The 25092-nt window shown below is 53.2% G+C and overlaps 2 protein-coding genes across 13 annotated transcripts in view; one reads left to right on the top strand and one right to left on the bottom strand.

The window, feature by feature from the left end:
* KIF1C (kinesin family member 1C) overlaps positions 1-18759 on the bottom strand; it is a 22299-nt gene extending 3540 nt beyond the window's left edge. The window contains exons 1-21 of one of the 4 annotated variants that reach the window (XM_074320514.2): positions 18509-18759; positions 16665-16875; positions 16283-16415; positions 15790-15866; positions 15254-15433; positions 14542-14607; positions 13954-14132; positions 13756-13867; positions 13221-13298; positions 12996-13061; positions 12832-12907; positions 12296-12374; positions 11965-12110; positions 11007-11176; positions 10771-10850; positions 10569-10644; positions 5139-5218; positions 4183-4277; positions 1325-1408; positions 721-907; positions 519-591 (exon numbers count right to left, since the gene is read on the bottom strand). In XM_074320514.2, the coding sequence (XP_074176615.1) occupies positions 519-591; positions 721-907; positions 1325-1408; positions 4183-4277; positions 5139-5218; positions 10569-10644; positions 10771-10850; positions 11007-11176; positions 11965-12110; positions 12296-12374; positions 12832-12907; positions 12996-13061; positions 13221-13298; positions 13756-13867; positions 13954-14132; positions 14542-14607; positions 15254-15433; positions 15790-15866; positions 16283-16388 (2010 nt within the window). In that variant the 5' untranslated portion in view covers positions 16389-16415; positions 16665-16875; positions 18509-18759. Of the gene's footprint in view, positions 1-518; positions 592-720; positions 908-1324; positions 1409-4182; positions 4278-5138; positions 5219-10568; positions 10645-10770; positions 10851-11006; positions 11177-11964; positions 12111-12295; positions 12375-12831; positions 12908-12995; positions 13062-13220; positions 13299-13755; positions 13868-13953; positions 14133-14541; positions 14608-15253; positions 15434-15789; positions 15867-16282; positions 16416-16664; positions 16876-17582; positions 17695-18508 lie in introns of those variants that run through there. The other 3 variants (XM_074320512.2, XM_074320513.2, XM_074320516.2) reach the window with 3 other exon arrangements.
* On the top strand, positions 18750-24987 carry INCA1 (inhibitor of CDK, cyclin A1 interacting protein 1). 9 transcript variants are annotated; one of them, XM_074320519.2, is made up of 7 exons: positions 18750-18827; positions 20614-20699; positions 23050-23127; positions 23366-23405; positions 23674-23846; positions 24301-24466; positions 24705-24987. In XM_074320519.2, exons 2-7 carry the CDS (start codon positions 20656-20658, stop codon positions 24849-24851), a joined length of 648 nt encoding a protein of 215 aa, XP_074176620.1. In that variant the 5' UTR covers positions 18750-18827; positions 20614-20655; the 3' UTR covers positions 24852-24987. The 9 variants fall into 9 exon arrangements, with proteins under 9 accessions (XP_074176620.1, XP_019570662.1, XP_074176619.1 ...); XM_019715103.3 differs by having other exon boundaries at positions 23014-23127; XM_074320518.2 differs by lacking the exon at positions 18750-18827 and adding an exon at positions 19044-19175.
* Positions 24988-25092: the final 105 nt, after the last annotated feature.

Here is a 25092-nt window from a genome sequence, read left to right as displayed (position 1 = left end):
AATGACAACAGCGTCTCCCTCACAAGGCCATCGTGAGGGCTAATGGATGCTAAGTGTGGAGAACAGTGGCTGGCACAGAGAGAATGTCCGGTAAGTACAAGCTGTAGCTGTACCAAATCTAGATTTCATGCATGTGTATCACTGCTCAGGATAAGGTTTAACATTTAAAAGTAAGCCCACGTAAAGAACCACGTTAAGTAAATAATAGTACAGGTGGTGCTTGGCGATGGTAAAAATCATAAAGGTACCCCAGGATCGACTGGAGTCCAGGAAGCCCTGGTCAACTGGGAGGAACCCTAGTTCTCTGCACAGTGTCCTCCCCGAGTCACATTTCTCTCAGCACTGTCTCCCCCTAAACACCACCCCCACCCGTCCCCATGTCCACTCCCGACTCGGGCTCAGACAGCATGAACCAAAAGCGGAGTCGGGCTGCGGCACGGCAGGCCTAGCGCTCACATGCCCAGCGGCCCATCGCTGGCCTCTGCACGCCCAACTGTGCCCTCCAGCCAACCCCTCACCAGTCGCTGCTGCTCCAGCAGAAGATCAGCCTCCTCCTTTTCTTTCCGGTACTGATTCTCTAGATCCTGCAGCCTAGAGTTGCGGAGGGAGGGAGGAAGAGCTGTGTGGGGTTCTGGAGCCACCTCAGTGGGGTGTCTGGCAATGGGAGCTGGGGCCTGAGAGACGGTCAGGGCCGCAGGGCACGAGACCCTCCCCTCATACCTCTTCTCCATCTCCAGCTTGATGTCAATGCCTTGCTGCTCCAGCAGCTCCTTCTGGGCAAAGTTCCAGTCAACGGGCTCAGAGGGTGGTCCTGGGGGTGGGGGGACCCCTCGTTCCCGTTCCAGCCGTGCCTGCTCCGGATGATTGAAGCGGAAAACGTGGTTCTTGCCCATCACAATCCTATTCCCTGGAGATAGCAGGGAAAAGTGGGTTCACTCACCCATAGCAGCAAATTCACCCCCACACCCAAGGCATACAGGGTCTTCTTGCCCACAAGTCCCAGGGGCCCTGACACCATCTCTCTTATGATCCTACGTCTGAGGGCAGTCAAAGCCAAGCCTCCCCGAGCTGAACACAGGAACCACTCCGTCCCTGACAGCCAAAGTGAACTGGGGAAGCTTGGCATCCTCCTCCTGTTTCCCCCGGGCAGTAAGAGAAACCAAAACCTGACTGCTTTATCTTCACTTTCTAGTTCCTTCATCTCCCCATGCTGTTTCTTATTTATTTCTGGGTGTTGCCCTAAGATTCACCCAAGAATCCCTGCCCTGGGCACTTCCGATGCACAGCCATGTCCAGAACCCTCATTTTGTAACACATCCTCTACCTGACTTTAGCACCAGTGGCTCGGTCACTAGTTTCCCATTGACATAGGTCTCGGCTCCTTCACAAGGCTCCAGGGTGACCACCACTGAGGGAGGGAGAGAGGAAAGGAAAGCATTAGACTCTGGGGGGAAGGGAGTTATGGTCAGATTCCCATCTTGCATTTCCTCCCCCAAAAATACATGCACCCCAATGCCACCCTCCCAGTACCTGTTGGGGGTGCCATGGCCCCTCTGGTGGCAGGCAGTAAGGGAAAGGAAGAGCAGAAGAAGGGTTAGAACCCTAGCTAAAATTCCCAAGTGCATCTGCAGGGGTTCCGTACTCACTCCCCACCATCTTCCCCACAGCAGCTTAACAAACCAGTAATTATCAGGGGGCTGTCTCTCATAGCCAACTGGTCAGCAGGTCTTGTCATTTCGGCCTTCCAGATGCCCATTCCTTCCTTTCCAACTAATATTATCCCTGGCCTGACCTGGATTCCTCCAGCATACACCCAGCCCACTTGTCTAATGCATCTTGCAAAATACCACCTGACTAATCGTCTCAAGCCATGGCCAACAGATCAGTTTCTTCACAGGACAAGATAAAGTCAACCCAACTCGAACATCTATCAAGGAGTCTTCTGTACAAATCCCCAAGCCTGCTGCTTGCTGGGACACAAAGATGCATGAGGCAGCTTCCTGCCCTCAAGGAGCGGTGTCCTGTTGTCATGGAGGGAGCCCTGACAACAGCTAAGGAGCCTGGATCCCAAAGATCCAGGCTCCTTAGCTTAGGGACACTAAGCAAGTCACCCAACTTTTGTGAGCTATAAAATTGGAGTCTTTCTTTACAGAGTGGTTGAAAGCTCAAGCGGTGAATTCTTATTTATATTATAAGCAATAGAGAAACCAGAGTGAATTGTAAGATAGGGCAGTGCTGGATGCGACTACTGACCCTAGGGGAGTACAAAAAAGCAGAGAGGAACTCAGCTTAGGGGCAGAGGACTGGAAATGATTATGGGGAAGTGATTACTTCTGAGCGGATACTTGAAGGTAACCTCAAATTTCAAGGGACAGAAACGATGGAGAAAAGGAAAAAAGGAGCTAAGGCATCCTCTTGTGTCCCAGAAGAGCAACAAAAGAAGATGGCAGAGGAGAGGATGGCATGGCTATTAATGGCACCCAAAATTCATTCATTCATTCCACAAATATACTGTGTCCCTACTGTCTGCCAGGCACTATTTTAGGTCATACAAATACAGCAAAAATAAAACCCAAAATTCCTGCTCTTAAGGAACTCACTTCCAGCTGGTAAGAGACAATAAACGAGTAAATCAGGAGGTAATCTAAAGTCAGGAAGGGACAGGCCAGGCGAGGAGATGATTTTGCTTCAGCTGGCCAGGGCAGCCTTGTCCACGTCCATGAACCCACAGCAATCCGTACTGAGGCGGCCTAGAGCAGAGCTACATTCAAACCCAGTTCTGCCATCTTCTAGCCGTTGGTCTTGGTCAAATTCCCTAACCTCTGAGAGCCTCAGTTCCCTCACCTGAGCTGCATGAGAAAAAGCAAAGGCACAAAGTACATGATAAGCACAGATGATCAATGCTAACTGTTCTTCCAGGTTCGTACCCACCTCCTCACTGCCTGTCTCTAGTCAAGTCTTAAACCTGCTGTAAGAACAGAGGCCCAAAGGGACTGAACCTTGAGAGCTCCCAATCTCGGGGGTACAGAATCATCAGCTGCTTTTACTGTGATGCAACAGTTTTATGCCTGTCTGTTATCTCCCCAAATACACTCAGCTCCTGAGGGTGGGCTCACTCCTTTGCCCTTGGAGGATTCTGCTATCACCCCAGCACATGGCTTGAGGTAACCACAGAACAGGAACTCGGCAGTAACTCACTGGGCTGAACTGATTCAACAGCTTTCAGCCCACAATGCCGGAAGCGTCTGCTGCCACTGGGGACCTGAACGAGACCAGAACGACTGCATTAACCTGCTGGCCCTGAACCAACTGAAGCCCAACGGGCATGTCTTAAACCTGAACTGTAAGCCACACCACCATAGTGCCTTTTCTTATTTTTAAAAATGTGCTGACCTTGCATGCCCTATTTTCCTGTGTCCTCGAAAGCGTTAGGCTAGGCAATCCTTCCAGATTTGTGAGGCACAATGCATGGGCTCCAGTCGACAGAGAGCTCTTTGTAACATCTCCTGCCACCCTGCCCCGCTCATGTCCCAGAGCTCAACTTCACTTGGGCCTAACTGAACCCAAACCATTCCATTTTTCAAAAATGACTGAACCAGCACAAAATGGTGACCCCAAAATACACCCTGAATCACGTGTATTGTTTTGTTGATGTCAGACAGGCTACTACCTTCACCCTTAGGGCTTGTGATTCCTAAAACCTTTTCTGCTCTGGCCATATAAGGACTAAAAATCTCAGAAAGTTTTGGAACCAGAGGGATACATAGGCCAATTAACTCCCAGGAACCGTTGCGGTCATAGCTGGATAGATAAGCAGGTTTTCCAGAGATAAATTCAGATAGCCCACTGAAAGGAACACAATCTTTCATAAAAAATGGCCAGGGTGCTATTTTAGGCTAAAAAAATCAAGGAAGAGGGCAGGATCTCCTCTTCACCAAAAGCTCACACTCTGCGAACCAGTGTTGTCTAGTCCCTGCCCCTGGCTGCAGTCTGCATTCTCAGAGTGGGTGCACACAGCCAGGCTCTTGATAGTCCCCCACTACTGACTGCGAGCTCGAAGTCCCCATGAGGGCGAGGACACATCTCCTCTTCCATGGCTGCACACCCAGTGCCCGATTCAGTATGTGGGTGGAACGTAGGGCCTGATTCTCACCACCCCACTCTCACTCCCTCAGCCATTACCTTCTCCGTCCTGCTGAGCGATGCTCCGGAACAGACAGTGTTGCTCCCGAATGAACTGGCCGGTCAGCTTGATGTCCACGTCTACCTGACCAACCCTGGGGAAGCAATGGCCGACATAGTCTGTGCATGCCAGACGTTCGCCAAGCCCCTTCTGAACACAAGTTCATCCAGCTCAGTGAGCCAAGTGTAATTATTCCCATTTCACAGATGAAGAAGCTGGGGCTCAGAAGGTAAAGCAACTTGCCCAAGGGCATGCAGCCCGGCAGTGGTGAGCTGGGATTTGCGCCCAGATCTGCCTAACTCCAAAGCCCGTCCTCAGTCACTGCGTTACCCAGCAGAGGAGAAAAGAGAACCTGCAGCGGGCTGGGCGCCCTCTGCTGCAAGCCTCCCACCATCCTTTGGGCTGATCCCTCTGAGAGCCCACTTCCTACGAAGGACAGCTAAAATGTCTGTGGTGGGACAGGAAGAGGCACCCTCACCCCTTTCACTCCAGGAGGTGACCTTAGAGGCATCAAGCCCAGAGATACGTTTGCAATAGCCAGTGAAGCCACCTGCCATGTAGTCACTGCTCCTCAACAATATGGGACCCAGGACATGTTTCCCTCCCCGCCCAGAGGTGTCCCACAAGGGGGGGCCAAGGCAGTGGTGCTAAGGGCTAAGAACGCGGTGGTGTAAGTTTCTGACCCACTCCTCTGCCCCAGTACATCAGGAGCCATCCCCACAAGCACTGGCTCAGTTTAGTCCCAGGAGGTGTCTCACCCACACCAAAGTGGTGAGAGGGGCAGGACAGCCACTGAGCAGCCAGGCTCAGCACCTTCTCAGGAAACCCTGAGAGCGAGCAGGGCTGTGGTGTCACCAGTGAGGTCACTGGGAAAGGGAGTTACCAGTGTGGCCGTCCCTCTACAACCACACACCAAAAGGAGAGGCAGCCCCACAGGCCACTGAGTGAACACTACCTGGTGACGCCATCTTTGATGTGGTAGAGCAGACATTCTGACATCAGGGGGTCTTCATTCAGGTTTACCAGGTGGGGAGTCTGTGGTGGGAGGAAGGTGGTCAGGGGAAGGATCATGAGAGCCCGCCAGAGGGGGACACAAAGGGGAAGGCGGGCAAGGAGCTTCAGCAGACATGCCTCCAGGTTCCAGCACTGTCACTGCTCCCCGTCCCCTCACTCAGAGAACTGCCCCCCTCCTTACTCTCACTACCCCAGTCGCACTTCAGGATAGCCTGACCCACCTCTCCTCACATACAAGGGGCCTACAAATTGCCCCCACACATTTACCCCCTCCCCGGTCAGCAGCCCTTCCCAAGGCCCCATTTCTTCAGAGGCACCTCCACGCATCCTTGTCCCTGACTGGAAACCTTAGAATCCACCTGCGCTCGCCTCTCCCTTCCCTGTATTTCCCTCTGTCCCCAGGTCTCATCATTTCTTCCTTCAAAATGTATCCTGCCACTTTTGGAGAGTACAAGAGGAGTTAGGTTAGGGGACTGGTACTTCCCACCTTTTATTCCAGCTTCAATGTCTTAGAAGCACAGATTACTTTTACAATTATAATTAAAAACTACAGTGTCAGTTCAATTCAAAAGCATACAGAACACACCCGTTTCTCAAAGCAGACTCCCCACTCTTCCCCGGCCAGTGCCAGTCCCCAGGCCGGCTTCACCTTGGGCCGGGGTCACGGCAGCAGCTGCCTGGTGCTGTCCCTGTCGAGGCCTCCCTGACCTGACCAAACGCACCCACCACAGCTGGCCGATCACTGTGCTGCTCCACACTGAAAACCCAGCCCGTTCCTGCCCCAAAAGCACCTTTTCCTGACTACTGTTTCTCTCGTAACACCCCGCCCTCCCCAGGCATGTAAGTCTGGGCAGCATGCAAACTTTGTTCCCTCTACACCCCCCTCATGCCACTGCTGCCAAGCCTGGGGAAGTCTCCCTCCCTACCACCTGCTGCCGGCCCACCTTGCCACAGGCCTGCCCGACATCCTGTCATCTCCAGGGGTCTCCCGGCTTCCTACTCACACCACACCACGGCTGTGTCATGCTTCTCCAATAGACCTCTCCAGCTGGCACGCCGTGCCCACCTGACTTGAACCTGCTTTTCATGCTGGTATCCCTGGGCCTCCTCCACGTCAGGGTCCCAGTCCACCTATCCAAACCCCTTTCCGGGGCCCCTTCTCTCCTTCTGTGCTCCCACCCAGTGGACCACTAAGACTCACTCCACGAGACCTCCTGCATCCCTAACCCCCCCGTGAGCTGTTCCTCATGTTCCCTCGCCTGGATCAGCCTCCCTCACAGCCCCACCCCATCCCCACCTGTTAAAATCACTCACTTCCCTCACAGTCTGTCTCAAACGCCACTTCTTCCACGAAGCTTTCCTAAGCCTTCCAACTGAACACAAGATCCCCTGCCTCCATTCTATAAGGATTTACTTTCTCCCATGTGGTGCTGGGCAGGACAGAGATGACTCGAAACCCAGACGCTGCTATCCAGTCAGTAAGGAAATCAGAGTCAAGCTGGGGAGATAAGACTTGGTCCAGAAAGACCACTACAAGTGAGAAGCGTATGTGTCATAGTAGAATTTCTGATCTTTTCACACCCTGACGTAGCTCATTCGTTCATTCACTCATTTATTCCCAGGAGTTGAGTGCCACCATCCTGTGGGAGGGGCTCACATACAAAGATGAATAAAGTGAAGAACTATGGGAGCTGGTCTTTGACAATGAGGGCAGAGACATGAAGAAGAAAGTGTTCCAGGTGAAAGGAGTTTGAACAACAGCACAGGGGCAGGAAAGCACAGGCTGTAGGTAAACAGCCAGCAGTCAGGGTCCCGTATTTCTTTGGCAGGCCCCTGAACAATGATCCCAGGTCCATGCCCATGGTGGATACGAGGTGTATCCATGTGTCTGCCCCTCCACCCAGACACCCCAACGATCACTGCTGCCACACTTCCTCTTCTCCCAAGAGACAATCACGCTCCTCCCAACACTGCAATGTCAGGAATGGCAAACACTGAAGGGCTCTGGGAGCAGAAAGCGATCTATCCCTAAGGAGAGGGGACATGATTTAGGGCAGTGCTTTTCAATCTTTGTTCAGCCCTGGAACCCTTTGTTCAAATGAAACCTTACCTAGAAGCCTAATACGTCAAGCAGATAAGCAGGGAGCCGCTCAGGCCCAGGCTGGGGGTAGAGGATGCAGAGTCTGGTCCTGCCCACCCCCCCACCACCCTCTCCCAGCCCTTGTGAAGGAAGTTCCAAGCCAGGTTTGAAAATCACCTATTTTAAAAGTCCTTAGGCCTGGTGGTGGAGATCCCAGAAAGAGGGGACTTTCCCTAAGGCTTGTGGCTCTCTCCAAAACCAACTGTAGCTTTTCCCCTAGGACCCAATTACCTGGAGTTTATGGTTAGCACCACAACTCTTAGCTTCACCCTGCCTTGGGCAGTGACCCTATCAGACCCCTGCCTGGGCAATGAGGCCCCCTGACCCAGTCTGACTTTTCTTAGTATCCAGCCCAGCTCAAGCTTTCCCCTCCTCTCCATGCAGGTGGGTAAGCCAATTACCCACCTAACCATTCCCAGGTTGTAACCACCCCCACCAAACCCACTTCCCCATTTCTGAGTCCCCATTTCCCCTCTCCCTTCTGAAACATGCATGCCTTTTAAACATATGAAAATATATTTTTTGGGCCGGCCCGGTGGCTAAGGTGATTGGAGCACCATGCTTCTAATGCTGAGGTCGCCAGTTCGATTCCCACATGGGCCAGTAAACTGCACCCTCTACAGCTAAGATTGTGAACAATGGCTTTCCCTGGAGCCGGGCTGCCATGAGCAGCCAGAGCTCGGTGTGAGCTGCCGTGGGCTACTGTGTAATGCCATGAGCGGCCGGTGGCCAGCGTGAGTGGCCAGCAGCCAGTGTGAGCAGCCGGCGAGAGCTGCTGTGAGCAACCGACCGACAACCAGCGACCGACTGCCTCAGCTGGGGGGAGCGCAAGGCTCACAATACCAGCATGGGCCAGGGAGCTGCGTCCTACACATATAGACTGAGAAACAACAGCTTGAAGGGGGGGGGCAGGAGAAGGCGGGGGAGACAATATAGTTATCCTCACTACCTTGAGAAAATGCAAAAGTAAAAATAAACTACCCTAAGACACCTTTTTAACCAATCAGATTGGCAAAGATCAAAACGTTAAAGAGGGTGAGGGAATCTGGGCTCCCTTGTATGTTGCTCCCGGGGGTACAAAATGACATGGTTATCATCTTTGGAGGCACTATGACAAAATAGGTCAAAATTTTACATGGCTACCATTTAACCACAAATCACCACTTCTAGGAATTCGTTCTACAGATAGCAGACTAAAAAGTTATCCTACATCTAGAGAATATTCTGACACGATGAAAAAGAATGGACAGAATCTTAATTTACTGTTATATGACAAAGTAAAGTATAAAGTAGGCAACCACTACTATTCCAAAGACAAGCCGTGTGTGTGTGTGTGTGTGTGTGTGTACATGCGCATACACACGTGGCTAATCATACAGTGTGTGTATACACTACCTCCAGAAGAACACATCAGGAACTGCTAATAAGGCTTGCCTCTGAGAGCGAAACCTGAGGGTGTGAAGGAAGGAAACTTCTTTTTCACCTTTAACAGCTCACAGCACCATGTGAAGGTTCTCTGTGGTGCATTTCACTGTCAAAAGAACAATTACAAAAACAAAACAACTCGCCCTCTAGTTGGTCCCTGGGACTTCAGTAGGTGGCATCCCTGTGCAGTGGGAGACCTCCAGAGAAAAAAACACCCATCCATCAATTTCTCCACCCCTTTCTACCTTTTTCCATCACTGCAACTGTGGTGTAAGTTCCTCCAGTACAAGGCATCCCAAGGTAGCTGCAAGCCATGCTGAGAGCCATCCATAGCCCTCCCCAAGACGGGGACCTCAGAAGGACCCCAAAGCCCTGGGTACCCAGCTGCAGACCAGGTCCCTCAGCTCGACCTGCCACCCTCCATCACCCACAAGTAGCTCTCTCATTCCCTCACTGTGCTTTGGCCCAGGCAAAGCAAACCCCTCTCCTCTTTTCAGATCCCTGTTCAACGATCCCTACGTGCCCAGTCTCCTAGTCAGCCCTGACCTTATGAAACCAGGAGGGGCCTCTTTCCAATAACCCACCACCTCTCCCAGGCAGCCCCCAGGACCCTGTCTGCCCCACGCACAGTGTATCTGACTTAGTGCCTGATCCTATCGTGCTTTATAAGGTGCACCAGACAGGCATAGCTGGCTCTCCAGTGGGACAGGAAGTTCCTGATTAACTCAAACTGGCCTCCATATGATCCCTTCGTCAGTATGCACAGCCCGTACAACTGTGCTGGCTGTCTACAGCCCACGTCCGTTCTGATTGGTCTGTCCCTGTGCCGTGCTGGTTGTTAAAGACTTTGAATACCATTCCTACCTCCAGCTGAGCCTGATCACTCTTGTCCTGCTTCCTCCCTCCCTCTAGCCTTTCCTTCCTTCCTCTCAGCAAAGATTTACTGAGCACCCGCTACAAAGCAGGCACGTGACAGGTGCTGGTGTGCTCTGCTCCCGACACTTCCCCGTGTTTGCTTAGCCTGACATTCTCCCTGCTCCTCTCTACCTCCAAATCCCAACCATCTTTCAGGGTCCACTTTCAAAACCACCTTCTCCAGGAAACCAGTTTCCATTCACCTCCAAGCTACAGTGATGCTACCATCTTTAAACCTCTCACTGCCATTTACAATCAACACCTTGCTGTTTGGTGCTTCTCTTTTATTCCCTTTAGCTTTGCTTTCCCAAGTTATCCTTTTAAAAACGTACTTTTAGCTAACTTTTTGAGTAGGTACTACATGTACAGCGTACAGAATTCAAACGAGACAAGACTATACAGTGAATAAGTCTCTGTCTCCACCAACTTCCCATCTCCCAGGTCAACTTCCTCTCTCCTGGGGTAACCACTGTACCCAGTTTCTTATGAATCCAGAGATAACTTCTATGCATAAACTCACACACACACACACACACACACACACACACACACACACACACACGAGGTTATGTTCATAAACACCTAGAGTCTAAGCAGCTCTTGAAATCCCCCTACAGGCAGGGGCCATCATCCTCTTGTGCTCCCTAGAGTCCCTGGACACAAGCGTTTCTGAGCGCTTGCCTCACTGGCTGACTGTCAGATGGAGAGAGAGAAAGGGCAGGGATGGCCAGAGAGGAGGTGGCAGGAGTGGGGACAGATGATGAGGGAACAATTCAGAGAACTCAGAGGTCAGGGTTAGAACTTGTCACCCTCCCACTCCCCAACCATCTTCTCTAAGGATCCAGAGTCTCCTAGGCCGCCCCAGGCCTCTTCACCCAACCGCTCACTCACCTTCTTAGGAGAGAAGACACCCACGGTTCCCCCGTCCTCCCGGACAGCCACCCCCATCTCAGCAAGCAATGCTTCTCTGCAGTCAAGGAGAAACAAATGTTAGTCTTGTCGCCACTACCCATGAACTCCTCCCCTGCAGAGCCTGACCTTCCCTCCCCACCCCGTCTTCCAGGGCTCCAGCTGTTGCCCCTGCGCCTCACACCTCTCCATCCTCAGGGCTTCTGTCTTGCGTAGCTTCTCCTCCCAGGTCTCATTCAGCTCAGCTATGATCTTCTCTGTCTCCTGGGGGCATGAGATGGACAGGAATCAGGACAGTCTAGGACAAGCACCTACTGTGGGGGTCATACCACTCCTGGGATTCCTTCTTCCTCTTCAACTCTGGCTTTGGAGAACTACACTCCCATCAGCCCCCAGGCCTGGCCAGCTCCAGCTTCCCACCTGCAGCCTCTCCATGGCCTCCTCAGGCCCAATCTGGGGCTCGGCGTTGGGGGAGAATGATGGTTCCAGTTCCCCATTGTGTGCAGGGGGAGATGAGGGCGAAACTGGGGCAGGGGGAGACGATATAGCTGGCAGAACACCTCCGGGACTCCCCTCATCCACCTTCAGGCCTGGGAGGTCAGAGAAGTCAAAGAAAGAGGCTAAGGAAAGATGGAGCTAATTGGAGACATAAAGGAGGCCTCAGAGAGACCATCTAGAAGGACTTCAGAAGACAGCAGGTCAACCTCCACCAAGCAGGAAGCCCTCCTATACAACCTTAACAAAGGGGCACCAGGTCTGCTTGTTCCCCTGTAGAAACGGAGGGCCCATTACTGAACAAGGCAGCCAGTTCCTTCCATTGTTAGATGACTCACTATCAGAAAGTTCTTAGCTGTGCTGAGCTGAAATCTGAGTCCTGTTACGTGTGCCCATTATTTTAAGTTCTGGCCTCTGGGATAGGAGTGACTATATTGCTTTCTCTTTTGCAAGACTATCCTTCAAATGTGGGAAGGTGAACATCATGTCTACCTTACCCTTCTCTTCCCAAGAATTGACACCGTTATTCCCTCCATTGTGCCCCTCAACACCCTGGGAAGGACCCCAAGACTGAATAAGGAGTCCACACCTGACACAGTCAACGTGGATTCTACATCCTCTGAAACAGATACCGTTTTGTGTCAATGAAGCTGAGCATTACATTTTAGAAACCATTCCACTGTTGACTGTTGTTAAGCTTATGGTCAACTAAACCCCTGACATTTCATAAGAACATCATCAAGGGGTGATAAGTTCCCTCTCCGTATCTGTATCCATGTCAGTGAGGACATGAAGGGCTTTGTGGTCAGTGGTCCCTCCCTGGCCCCAGGACTGGGCAAAGGCAAGTGAAGAAGGATGAGGCGGGCTGCCCCTGGAGCCTGACCTCCCAGAGCAGAGGCTGAGAGCCCCTGAGCCACCAGCAGTTCCCGTAGCCGAGCCACTTCCTCCTGCAGCTCTCGGATCAGCCGGGCGTTAGGGTCCTCATTGATGACGGCATTGCAGCGGATCTGCTTGGTGCGGTCGGCATACCTGTGTAAGGGCGGATCGGGACTGGTGAGACCCAGACACAGGTGACCTTCGTCTGCTACCGATTTCTCAGTCTCCCAGGTTTTAAAATATTGGGGTACAGTTGAGGGTCAACCCTGTCTCATGGGCAAGTTCCTGAGCTCCCCTGGCACTTCTCATGTGCCCTACCAGCCCGCCAGAGCCCCAACCTGAGGGTGCTGAGGGTCTCCTCGTAATTGATGTCCGCAGGGCTCAGGGCTGCAATCATAGCTGTGCGTGAGTTTCCACCTGTATGTGGAGAGGAGGAGAAAGCTTGAGCTGGGCTGGGTCCTAAGAAAAGTCAGCCTGGTGAGGGGTCCTCAGTGCCCAGGCAGGGGTCTCACAGGGTCACAGCCCAAGGTAGGGTGAATCTAACCATGAACTCCAGTAGTCAGAGGGAGCAGGAGTGAAGTCAGAGAGACAGACATCTGTGGGACAGAGATCAGTGAGAGGAGGATGAAGTCAGCAGTGGGTGTAAGGTCAGAGAGGGGTCACGGTGGCCAGGTCAGTGAGGCTCCTGGCTTGGCAGGCAGGGTGTGGCCTTGATCTCAGCATCAGGACATCGTCAAAGGATATTCCCCAGGTCAGGGATCAATGTATACCTGGGGATTTGAGATTCTAGGGATGGCAAGGGGATTTGTCTGGCATTATCAAAGGGAGTTAGTGGGATGGTGGCAGGGTCAGCAAAGAGAGAGGAGCCCCTCACCCAAATTCTCCTTGAGCAGCCAGGTGAGCACCGAGTCCCTGTAAGGGATAAAATCCGACTTCCGCTTCTTTGATTGCTGGGGGATAAAGGGGGACGGTGATCAGTCTGGGTCACTCCGTGTCCCCTTTCCCAGAGCCCCTTCTCTTCCCACCCCAAAGTCTTACCATATCCGCAAGGGCAGAGATCACCTTCCCTAGAGTAGTCAGGGACTTATTGATGTTGGCACCTTCCTGAAAAGGGATGAGGAACATGGGGAATGAGGCCCTCCTCTCCTACTCCGATCCACTTCCCCTTCTTTCTCCCCGCAGCCAGAGTCCCAGGTTAGGATTAGAGATCACCACACACAGCCCCCAACACTGCCCCTGTCTGTCCCTCTGAAGCCTCCTCACCTTCAGGCGCATGCCCCGGGCCCCTGAGGAGTCGGCCCGCTCACTCCCAGCAAGGTCCACCAAACTGATCTTACTAACCTGGGTCAGAGGAAAGAGACAAGAGATGACTGGGGTCAGTGGGGCGGGGCAGGCAAATCAGTGGGACACCAAGCAAGGGATTAGGACAGTTGGCAAGGAATGGAGAAAGCCAGGAAAGGACGGGACGAGGAAAGGAGACAGGAGAAAATGGAATTTATAAAGACAATAGCGAGACAGGGGCTATTTACTCATCCATTGGTTCGTGTATTTGTTTACAGACCATTTACATGCCCACTATGTGGCAGGAGAAAGGACACATGGGATCTAAGCCCTGCCTAGTGAGTCTAGTAAGAAGGACAAACAAGCAAACAGGAGACCATACCACACTGATCTGACAGGGGAAGGAGAAGGAGCTGTGGAAGCCCCAAGGCACTCAAACCAGGTTCAGCAGGAAGGAGGATATGATTTCATGATATCATTATCTTTGTTACCAGGCAGGAATTGGGGGGTGTCCCACCTTCTCTGAGTCCAACCCAGTGAGCTGGTCATGGCAGCGCTGTGTGAAGACAATGGTGAAGACAGCATGGGAACGGCTGCTGGTCTCATTCATGTTGGTGGCAGCCACAGTCCTGGGGGGGAGGGAGTGGTCACTGGGTCCCGCCTCTCACCTTCCTAACCCGGCTCCCTTTCCCTCCACTCCGCCGGCCCGCCTCACCGCGCCTTATTCCCACAGTCCATGAGGTCAGCAATGTCTGCGTAGGAGGTCACAGCCAATTTAGACAGGTCCTGCACGTAGGGGCCCAGGATAGGGTGCTCCCGGACCCGCAGAGAGCCCCGACTCTTGGGGTTCAAGAGATCTCGTACCCGCTCACAATAGATCTCCATATAACTCACCTGAGTGGGAGAAGCAAGCAATCAGTAACAAGCGAACAAAATACTGACAATGAAACTTACCCTACACTCCACAGGGCATGATACAGGTGGTCGCAGCTAACGTATACTGAGTGTTGACGACGCACCAGGCACAGTGCTAAGCACTTTGCACATACGAGCTCACTGACCCCCCCCCCCCAGCAACCCTAGGATGGGGAGCCCATCATTATTATTTCACAGATGAACATACTCAGCAGCTGAAAGATGAAATCACTTGCCCAAAACCACAGCTAGTAACTGGCAGAGCCAGAAGTAGATCCCAAGCTGTCTGATTCTGGAGACTTCCCTTGGTCATAATCACTCTGCTCTCCCCCTCCCTTCCCAGGAACAATGTGCCCCTTGCCCACCCCCCACCTAGACCAGGGCTTACCTCCACAGAATAGGAGAGCTGAGCGTCCTGGTTCTTACTAACACGAGAGAAGAGGTCCTCACAGAGCTAAAAGGGACACAGAAGCTGCTGTTCATGGCACACCTGTGGTACCCAGCACCAAGCCAGGCCCTGTCTCAGGTGGCCCTATTGAACTCTAACCCCCACCATGGTCATTCCCAATTTACAGATGGGAAAGCAACCTCAGAGACATTCACACTTGCCCACGGTCAGAGGTGTATTAGGTGAGCCAGTAAACAACCCCAGGCATCCTATCTCCAGACTCTGGAGGCAAGGCCACTACACTGCACAGCCAGGAAGAATTATGGCCAACTCTCAGTTACCCACAACTGGCTTTCTCTGTAGTCACTACCTTGACTATGGTACACAGCCTGGGGAAGTACACTAACAAGTGATTATGAGACAAGGTAAATAATAAGTGGTAGGGTTCAAAGCCAGGGCTCAAAGCCAGGGCTCTCTGGTGCCAAAGCTTAGGCTCTTCTCACTGAGCCTTGTTGCTTCTGGTGGAAGCAAAGCACTTCTCCCCACAGGGTCCTAGATGTCTAGGTTGCAGCCAACCCCCATCTCCTGTCACATTTTCTCTCTTTAAGGGCCTCAGAAAGCCAACTCTCTACTCCATAATCCTCAGAGCCCTGGCCTAAGGGCAGCTGAAGGTGCTCCTGCACTGGCTGCCCTGCCAGGTCCCAGCATGTACCTGGGGCACAATGCCCTGCTGCCCCGGCTCCTGCCGCCCCATCATGGTGTAGGATTTCCCAGCCCCAGTCTGCCCGTAGGCAAAGATGCACACGTTGTAGCCTTCAAAGGCGTGGAGCAGCATCTCTTCTCCGATGTCCAGGTACACTTGCTGCTGAGATGCGAACTGGGGGTCCTCGGCCTAGGAGAAAAGGGGGCAGAGAAAGACAGCAGGAGCCCTACATGACTTTGTCCTTAGTGTCTACGTCCCAGGAGTCTTGCCCCCCTTGCTGATAATTGCCAAAAGGTCCTGTATGCCCCATCTCCTCCCCGTCACCATCCTAATCATCCCTGAGGGTCCCATCCAGTCTCCCGGCAATCCTAATTATCCCACGGGATTCTCTCTCCCCCATCCTGGTTCCAGTCCCAACCTAAGTGTCCCACCCATCACAGTCCCAACCATTCCCCTGAAGGTCCTATTTCCCAGCAATGCCCCCTCCCAATATCTAAATCCCCTGTGCCTCATTGCTCAGCTCTTTCCCAGCCCAACAACCTTACCGAAGTGTGTGACCAGTAGGAGTAGTCGAAGGTGAAGCTTTTGGGGGCATCCTTGCTCTGTTTGGGATTGATGATGGCTGAAGGGGCAGGAGAGGGCAAAGGAAGAAGGCCAAGGTCAGGTACTCCCAACCTCTGCCCACTCTCCACAAGCCCTGGAATCCAGGCATCCCACTCCCCACCTATGTCCTAGTTCATCTCTTCCCTTTAATACTCCCCACCCCCTCCCGCCACCAAAGCTAATTTTGGCTTCCTAGGACCCGCCCCCACTGGGCTGCCTACTTGGATTGGGCAATGGAGGGCTCCAGGCCAACATTCCCCCTCCCAGGGACTAGGAGCATGGAAAGGCCAGCCTGCCCCAACCCCCACCCTTATAACTAGCACCTGCTCTGTGCCTGGCATAGCCCTCCTCCCGGTTCGGCCCAGCAGGACTGGCCTGTGTAGTGGACCTCGCCTGCCCCGCCTGTGCCCAGCCAGGCCCTTGGGACTCACTCACAGGTGGTACTGCCCTGCATGCTGACTACACATTTGGCATCACGGCTGATCTCACGGGCGTTGAAGGGCCGAACCCTCACTGCCACTTTCACCGAGGCACCAGCCATGGCTCCAGATACTCCCACCCTCCTCAGCTAAAGGACAGAAACACAAGAAGTTGTTAGAGTTGCTGGCAGGACCCAGGCATTGCCTCCCAGCTTCTCCCAGGAACCAGTCTCTCCACCCCCCCTTCCCCACCTACCCAGGCCCTCAAGTACCCAGTTCCTAGTTCCCTGGCCTTCCTCCCAAATGTCACTCTCCTCAGGAACTCCCAAAGGTATTCCTGTCTCTCTCCCAAGCCATATCCCAGCTCGCAGGGATATGAGCTGTCACCCCAGAGTTACCTGTCGTCCTGGCCCCAGACCAGGGGGGCTGTATCAGTTCTGGCTGCCACCGGCCCTCGTAGGGGGAGCCCCATCCTACACTTGGGGCCTGGCCACACCAGCTGGGGCTGTGGGGGAAACGCTGGTTGTGGGGGAAGAGTGGTTAGGAGGCACCTGTGGCTCCAGAAGTGTGTCTGGGATTCCAAGGTTGGAGGACAAGGGATGGGGGGTACTGTTAGGAAAATAAGGAAGGCTGTTCTTCCGGAATGGCCAAATGCAATGTGAATCCAAGGGCAGGGACGGTGATTATTTTTATTCCTTGTCACTCACAAGTGTACCGAACGTCAGATAGAGAAGGGAGAGAGAGACTGGACAGAGGGCAATTCAGAGAAAGGGACACATGGGCAGAAACACTGAGGGTTGTCGGAAGAGAGAAGAGGAGGGGCAGAAAGTCACAGACATCAAAAAAAACGAGAGAGAGACACAAGAGAGAAGGCAAGATTGAGGTCATGCTATGAAGGAAATAATGGGAGGAGAAAGGAAGGGGAGACACAGAAGCTAGCAAATACAGAAATGTTAAACAGGCAAGGAGGGGAGCTCCAGGACAAAAGCACAAACTGGGAGCCCAGAAGAAGAAACAAGAGGAGAGAAAATCCCAAACACAAAACCTACCCTAAAATTCCCCCATAGAGTCAGCCAGCGAGAAGTAGCAACTAAGGCCCACAACCTCCACACAAGAGGCATGGACTGCCAATGAGCAAAGTCCAAGAGCTGGAGGTACAGCCCAGGACTGGTATCAATAGGGCCAGCCTGTGGCCCCAAACCCCTTGCCCAGCCCCCAGAACTTCCTCCTCAGGATCCAGGACAATAGGCAGGGGAGGGTGGGGTCATCCTGCATCCATCAACCCCAGGCCTCCTCTGTTGGGGGAGCCAGAATACCTGTGTCTTTATGGGAAGGGGAGGATAGCACTGGGGTCTATCTCCCTGCAAAAGAAGAGGAGAAAGGAAGCAGGAGGGCTCCAGCCGCAATCTGGGGCTAGTGCTATGGCGTCCACTGCCCTGGGGAAGGTGCCAGGCTAGAACCCAGGAATGTGGGTGATCAGGTGCCCACACCCTAGGAGGAGAGGCTGAGCAGCCCACGCCCACAGACAGCAGGGTGGAGAGTTGTGAAGAGAGATCAGGGATGCTGGGCCCCCTTCTGTGGCCTCAAAGGACCTCAAACCCCTGTCATGCTGGGTCTCTCCTCACCAGCCTTCCTGGCCAAGGCATGGGGGTGGGGGACAGAGTGAGACGGCTGGTCTGTCCCAGGACAGGAAGGGAGTAGCTGAATTCAGAGGCTTTCTCAGGAAAAACAACCCTGACCCCCAGACCCTGACCAGGAGAGAGAAGAGACACTAGTGGAAACACGCAATGGTGACGCCCTAGCGGCGAATGGGTGGGGAACGGGGTGGCACCGCTAGGGAACAGCGAGGTAAAGGACTAGGGGATAGGTACAGGATCAGCTGGTGCTGAGTAAAGGAACAGTGGGGTACAGGCAGGAGCCGCGGCTGGGGTGGCGCCGACCCAACCGAAAGGGGACCTTGGGCCACCTGCACCTTGCACGCCCGGCAGTTCTCACACAGGCCCCGTCCCGGCCTTTCTGGGCGGCCATGCAGACCCTGTCCTCCTGTCCAGCCAACCGAAGGCCGCCCCGGGCCTGGCACCTCTCTGCGCCTCCGCGGGACAAATAGCACATGATCCCGGCTCTCGCGGCCAGCCAGCCCCCGCCGGGTCGTGCAAACAAGGACCCCGGCTCCCTTCCCCCAGCCCGGCACATTCCTCCGCGGGCGTCCCCTCCCTAACCCCCCCTCTCCCCCAGCTCTCACCTCGTCGCGGCAGGGTTCCCGGGGCGGCTCGGCAGAGTGTAAAAGGACAACTTTCCGAGAAGCGTGAGATGGAAGAAGGGGAGAACCCGGGTCGGTTCGGGGCTGCCCCCGCCCCTTGCCGGGTCCCCGGGCGGCGGGCAGCAGACTCGCGCCCCGGGGCAGCAGCAGGAGCGGCGCCAGCGGCCGGCGCCCGCCGGGGCAGCGCGAGCTGGGGCGCGAGCGAGGGGCGGAGGACCGACGGGCGCGCGCACGCGGGCGGACGGGCGCGCGCTGCCCTGAGAAGGGCCCGGGAGCGACCTGGACTACTACTGTTAAAGGGGTAATACCCTCGGGACTGTGGGGCCCACCGAGCGGGGACTCAAGAACCAAGATGCGGACGCAACAGAGCGAGCAGGACGTCGGGCGAGGGTTACAGGCTCCTGAAGAGCAGGGAAGGGTGGGAGCGAGACCTGGAGGGAACCCAGAGCCCGCACCCGCTCACGTTGCCGCCATCGGAGGCGCGCTCAGGGGGCGGAACCTCTCGCCGTGCCCCGCCCAGGAGGTGGCTCAGTGCTGGCCCCGCCCCCAGGCGCGCGGTGCCGGCCGGCTCCTCCCTCCGTCCGGTGGTGTCTCGCTCCTCCTCCCCGCCCGGCATATCGTTCTAGAATTCGCCGCTCCGCTGCCTCAGGTGTTGTGAACAAGTGCGGTCGGCGGCGGCACGGCCACCCAGCACTGTCCCTGCCTGGCCCTCAAGTTCGGCAGTCCCGGCAGGCCCGGGCCGCCGTCTCAGGCCCAGGCCACCCTCTCAGGCCCGGGCCGCCGCCTTAGTCCCTGGCCTCCGCCTCAGGCCTGGATGCCGTCTCAGGCCTAGGTCCCTCTTCCCAACCCAGCCTGGCCCCCTCCAGCTCCAGACTGTCCCTGGGAGCCACATCCACACCTCAGACCTCCAAGTTTGTCTTCAGACTTGGCTGCTCTCCAAGGCCTGGCCAAGCCCCAGTCCACCTGCCATGGGTCCCCTTTGCCCCCTGAGGTGAAGCCACACCCTCAGGCGTGGCCCTTCCCTCCAGGCTGGGCTACCCGCGCCCCCATGCCCGCCCTACTACCCCCAGACCAGCCTGACCCCTCAGGTCCTCATCTGACCAGAGAAACATAGGTTGCCCTCCAAGGCCTTGGCTACCTGCTAGGTCAACTGTTGAGTACTCTGTGTAGCTTCCTTAAACCCCATCCTGTCTCTTAGATCTAGGCCAGCCATTTAGACCCAACTACCAGAGGTCTGAATGCCCCTCAGGTCCCAACTGCCCACTGAGTTCAGCTTACCTGCTGTGGCCCAGGACATCCCATGTAAACCCCTCCTACCTTTTCAGCCCAGTTCTATCCCATCTGCCACCTCAGCCCCAAATGCTCTCTCCTTTCTTACCTCACCTACTGCTTTGTCAGCCCATCCTTAGTTGCCCTTGGATGAAGTTTCCAATCCAATGCCTTTTTCATCACTTATGCTTCCTACAGGCACTCTCCTAACTATTATAGCATTCTCAGCTGCTTTTTTTGCCCACCCAAACTGGCCCTCAGGTCATATTTGGCTTCCCCTAATTCAGAATCTGTGCAACTGACCTGTGCTCACCTTCTTTACCTGCAGACATTCCCAATTGCCCACTCCTTCCGTCACCAATTGACCACTCTGTCCACACTTAACTTTCATTAACCTCTCATACCTGATTTTTTTTAATTAACCCTCAATTTTTTAACTGCCCCAACCACCGATTCTATACCATACCCCTAAATACCTCTGCCCTATGTAATTTCCACCTGTCATCCTTTTTAATTTCATCATCCCACATTGTCAATTAAGTCACTTAACTGCCATCTGTAGATTTCACTTACTCTATACATTTGGCTTCAGAAGATTTATTTTCTCCTTTATCTTTTACCACATTCACATTTCCTGGGCTTTCCACCTTCAACCAATATATCCAGCTAATAGAAATGTCCAGTACTAGAAACATCTTTTAAGCTCTCTTTCCTTTTTCAGGAACCATATATCCTCTTTCCAATCTCTAGATCTGCTACTGGTGTCATCCCTTCAGCCATTATATGAGTGAATGATTCATTTTCCATTATCCTCCCAGCATCAATGAGAAGACAGTCCAATCACCCAGCCCAGTCCAGTCATGCAGGTACAGGAAGATGGAGATAACCTCATCCCCTTTGCCAAGTGAGTCGTCCCCACCCAGTGGCAAGAGTGGGGACCAGATGGAGGGAAGATTGCATGCCCGGGTTCTTTCCTCAATAGGAAATAAGGAACAAGAAACTCAGTGCCTGGGTTCAGGGGATTGATGATTCATTAATTTATTCAACAAATAGTTTTTGAACACTGCATTGTTCTAGGGGCTGTATTAGGCACCAGTGATTTCATAATTAGAAAGATAGGGTCCTGGGCTGGCCCAGTCGCTCAGGTGGTTGGAGCCTGTGCTCCTAACGCCAAGGTCGCTGATTCGATTCCCACATGGGCCAGTGAGCTGCGCCCTCTACAGTTAAGATTGTGAACAACTTCTCTCCCTGGAGCTGGGTTGCAATGAGCAGCCAGCCGTCGCCTTGAGCTACCCCTGGGCAGCCAGCTGCTGAGTGGTGCTGCGGGCTGCTGTGCGCTGCCGTGGGCTAATGTGTGCCACTGTCAGTGGCTGGCAGCCAGCATGAATGGCCGGCAGCCAGCATGAGTGGTCGGCAGCTGGCGAGAGCTGCTGTGAGCGGCCAACCGACCGACTGCCTCAGCCAGGGAGGGAGTGCAAGGCTCATAATACCAGCATGGGCCAGGGAGCTGTGTCCTACACAACTAGACTGAGAAACAACAGCTTGAACTGGAGTGTGTGGGGAGGGAGGTGGAAAAAGGCGGGGGGGGGGGGGGGGCAGAGATAGGGTCCTGCTCATAGAGTTTACATTCCAGAGCTGGAGAGACAGAATGTGCAAACAAGTAATTTCAACTGGTGATAAGTACCATGAAAAAAAAATAAAACAGGAGTATAATGGAAAAATAGAATGTCTGGGAGACACAAGTTTAGATAGGGTGATTGTGGAAGACTATTCCGGAGAGGTGAATTTTAATTGAGATCTGAAAAATGAGAAGGGCCCAGTCTGATAAACCATGGGGGAGAAGAGGGAATAGTAGGTTTTAAAAAGTCCCAAGGCTTGGTATCTTCTAGGAACAGGAAGCAGGCCAGTGTAACTGATACCTAGGGATCAAGGGAAATGTGGAGAGTAAAGTCAGTTAGGCAGAAGACCTTACAGGCCATTGAAGAATTTAGATTTTATTCTAAGGACAGTAGAAATCAGTGAAAGTTTTTAAGCAAGGGAATGACATGAACAGACTTTATTTTTTCCTTCATCTTTTTTTATTATGGAAAATTTCAAACAACTACAGGAGATCATGTACCCTTTTCAGTCAGCTTCAATAATTATCATTATATGGATAATCTTTTCATCTGTACACCCATCCAGCCTCCTACTACTCAGATTATTTTGAAGTAAATCTCAAACTGCATATCATTTCATATGGTCATTTTAAAAGGATTACTCACACTGCTCTGTGCAGAATAGTTTGTAGGGGATTAGAATGTAAGCAGGAAGAGGAGGAGGAGGCCATTGCAGTAGTCCCGGCAGGGGAAGATGAGCTGGAATATGATGGTGGGAGTGAAATGGTGACGAGTGGTGAAATTTGGGTATATTTTGGATGGAGAACTGACAAGACTTGCTGATAGATTGCATATGGGAGGTGAGGGAAAATGAGGCATACCAGGTTTTGGGCTCTAACAACTGGGCCTTTCAGTGAGATGGGGAAGGCTCGGGGGATGTTAAGTGGGCAGTTGAACCTGTGAGTCTGGAGTCCAGGGGCAGAGCCAGGGCTGGGAATATAGATTTGGGAGTCATTAGCACATTGGTGGTATTTAAAATCATGGGCCTGAGTGAGATCAGCTAAGGAAAGATAGAGATGGAGAAGATAAAGGGCCCAGGTCTAAGCCCTAGGACACTCTCTTTCTAGAGATCAGGAGAGCAGTCATCGTTCAGTCTGAGGGCTTTGGAAGTTATGAACACTGTTCTCAAACAGCCCTGCACATGCCTTAGGATATGAGTCTTTCTGAGATAGGAGAGACAAAGCAGGAGTAAGTAGAGGGTTCTGCTCTCCTGGATTCTTGCATTGACCAAAAGGAATGTGTCTGTCACATCGGCTGAGTAGCTGGGGCCTTCCTCTTTAACAGCCATGCGTGCTAAATATGATGTTCTCTGGTTGTGGGTGGTAGAAGCTTGGGATTCAGTGAGATCTGATGCTCAAACAATTGCCAATCTCCGCCCTCCTCCTAGCTCCAATCTCCTTTCAAATCAGAGGCCTCACCACCTTCCTCAACTAAAATGGATAAGGGAGGACATGGCCTGAGGGAGCTTTGGCGTCTGTATGTTCCCATGGGAAGCGCCTCTCAGTCCCTTTCTGCTGTAAGGGAAGAGCCAAACCCACGCCTACCTTGCCCTCACCTCAGGTGTTCCAGGGTGGTGAGACGATCTCCACCCCCCAGCTTGCCTTCCCAGAGCCTCAGACTGACGCCCCAGCGTTATGGAGACATCTTCTGGGAGAACCTTAGTCAAAGGCCCAGGTGGGTAGAAAGGGAGAAAAATGGGACTAACTGGAGGTAGGCAGGTGAGGCAGTACAATTTTAAACTACCATAAAGCCTTATAGCAATATGCCCTAGTCTGAGGATAACTGCCCCACTGGCAGATGGACATTCTAGCTCCTAATGCCAGACAGATAGGTGGGGGGGAGAGGTCGTTAGGGAAACAATAATGGATGGGGGTGTCCTCTTTGCACTTAACCCCCTTTTTGTGCTTCACAGCCCCACCTGGAGAGAGGAACAGTACATCCCACCCCTGCTGGTATGACAAACTTTCTGCCCTTCAACACTTTTCAGTTAAAATTGCACCCACTGCCATCTTATCCCCAACTCTCCTTATGACCCCTTTCCTCTAGTGTCCCCAGGCCCTCCTTTCTATGAATCAATCAGCATGTTTTCCAGATCACAGCTGTTTTCATGATCTGGGCTTACCAAGATCCCTATTTTGTCCAAGCTCCCCAAGTGCCCTGTTCTGCCCTCTAGCACCTTTTCCCCATTCTCTGGCACAAAGAGCTACTGATTGTTCCCAGCCTGGCATGTACCCCCCTGAGGGGCTCCCACCCCCTGAGATGCTTTGCAGAAGAAAGAGAAGGAGGCCACATTTGGCAGGAATGCAGCAGGGACCTGGGGGCATCCCAGCCCGGGTAAGGGCTGTCACTTACCACCTAGAGGATCTAAGGAGGCGACAAAGAATCATCAATGAGTAAGGAGAAACATCTGGGCTCTGGGAGCCAAGCAGGGTGTGGGGATAGAATGGTTTGAAGTAAGGAAGGGGTGGAGAGTTTTGAGAGAATTTGAGATTGTTTGGAAATGAATCATGGACTTAGTGGGATTGAAGCAGAATTTCCATAATGTGGAAAGGAGGGAACCGAGGGATGGAGGACCAGCCACATGAACTGGAAGGAGTAGAAACTGGATCACTGAAGACAGGAAAACACTCCTTAGAACTGGAGGACAGTGGGGAGCTAGAGGTCACCTCTGAGTCCTTAAACTGAAAATACGTTAGTCTGAGGGGAGCAGAAAGTTGGGAGTGCAGAGTTGGAAGTCAAACAACACCTCTGGGTCCCAGCAACAAGTATTTTAGAGCAGAAAGGTGAAAGGAGAGACGGGAAGCCTGGCCTCCAGGTAACTCTTTCCTAAGCTTAAAGTCTCCACAGACTAAAGAAGGCCCAGTGGGGCAGCTCTGGGGTTGCATCCGAGCCCCTGGTGCCTGATGAAGCGGGCTGTGGATTACCCAGCACCACAGAATACCCTGGTCTGGAAGAGGAGAGGGCATCCTATCCACGGGAAGAGGACCACTTTCTCCCTCCCGGCAGGGACCAGGTATGGTTGGAGAGGAACTTGGTGGGGTGGTGGGAGGTGACATGGATGCATGGTCCTACATGGAGAGACAGCAGAAGCCAAGAGCCAGGTTGGATAGCTGGATTTGAGGGGAACAAAAATAAAGTAGGCAGGAGCCAGAGACTTGGCGGTACCTGAGTTTGGGCACTAGGAAATCTGGAGAGAGGCATATTTTTCCATTATTTCATTCTTTTTTTTTCAATTTCTCTCATCTTTACAGCTGCTTTGGTCTCCCTGGAGTCCCCTGGGCCAGGAAGGATCTTGTCTCTCCAGGCAGCTGAGTTCTCTGCCCCACTACAGCTCTGTCACAGCCAGTAGGAACCCCCTTTACAATCTGTGGGGGATGAAATTGCAGTCTGAGGAGTAAGGAGAAATCATCCATGTCCAACATGCTAGTGCTGCCTCAGGGGTCCAGGCCTCCTTCTTGTGGCTGGAATTGCCCCCATTTCTGGCATCAAGGCATTTCCTTTTCCTTAGCCTCCCCCAACTTCCTCTCTCATCGTCGGAATTAACAGCCCCCTTGGCCTCCCATCTCAGTCTACACCTCACAGGAACTCGCCAAGGCCTGTTGCCACGCAGGCCCCAGCACTGTGTTCTTTTCTCTGTTC

The sequence above is a fragment of the Rhinolophus sinicus genome, chromosome 12 (assembly GCF_057876585.1).
Source record: "Rhinolophus sinicus isolate RSI-liver-muscle chromosome 12, RSI-T2T, whole genome shotgun sequence".
Taxonomy (NCBI): domain Eukaryota; kingdom Metazoa; phylum Chordata; class Mammalia; order Chiroptera; family Rhinolophidae; genus Rhinolophus; species Rhinolophus sinicus.
The sequence above is the reverse complement of the archived record's forward strand: the minus strand, read 5'-3'. Positions and strand labels throughout refer to the sequence as shown.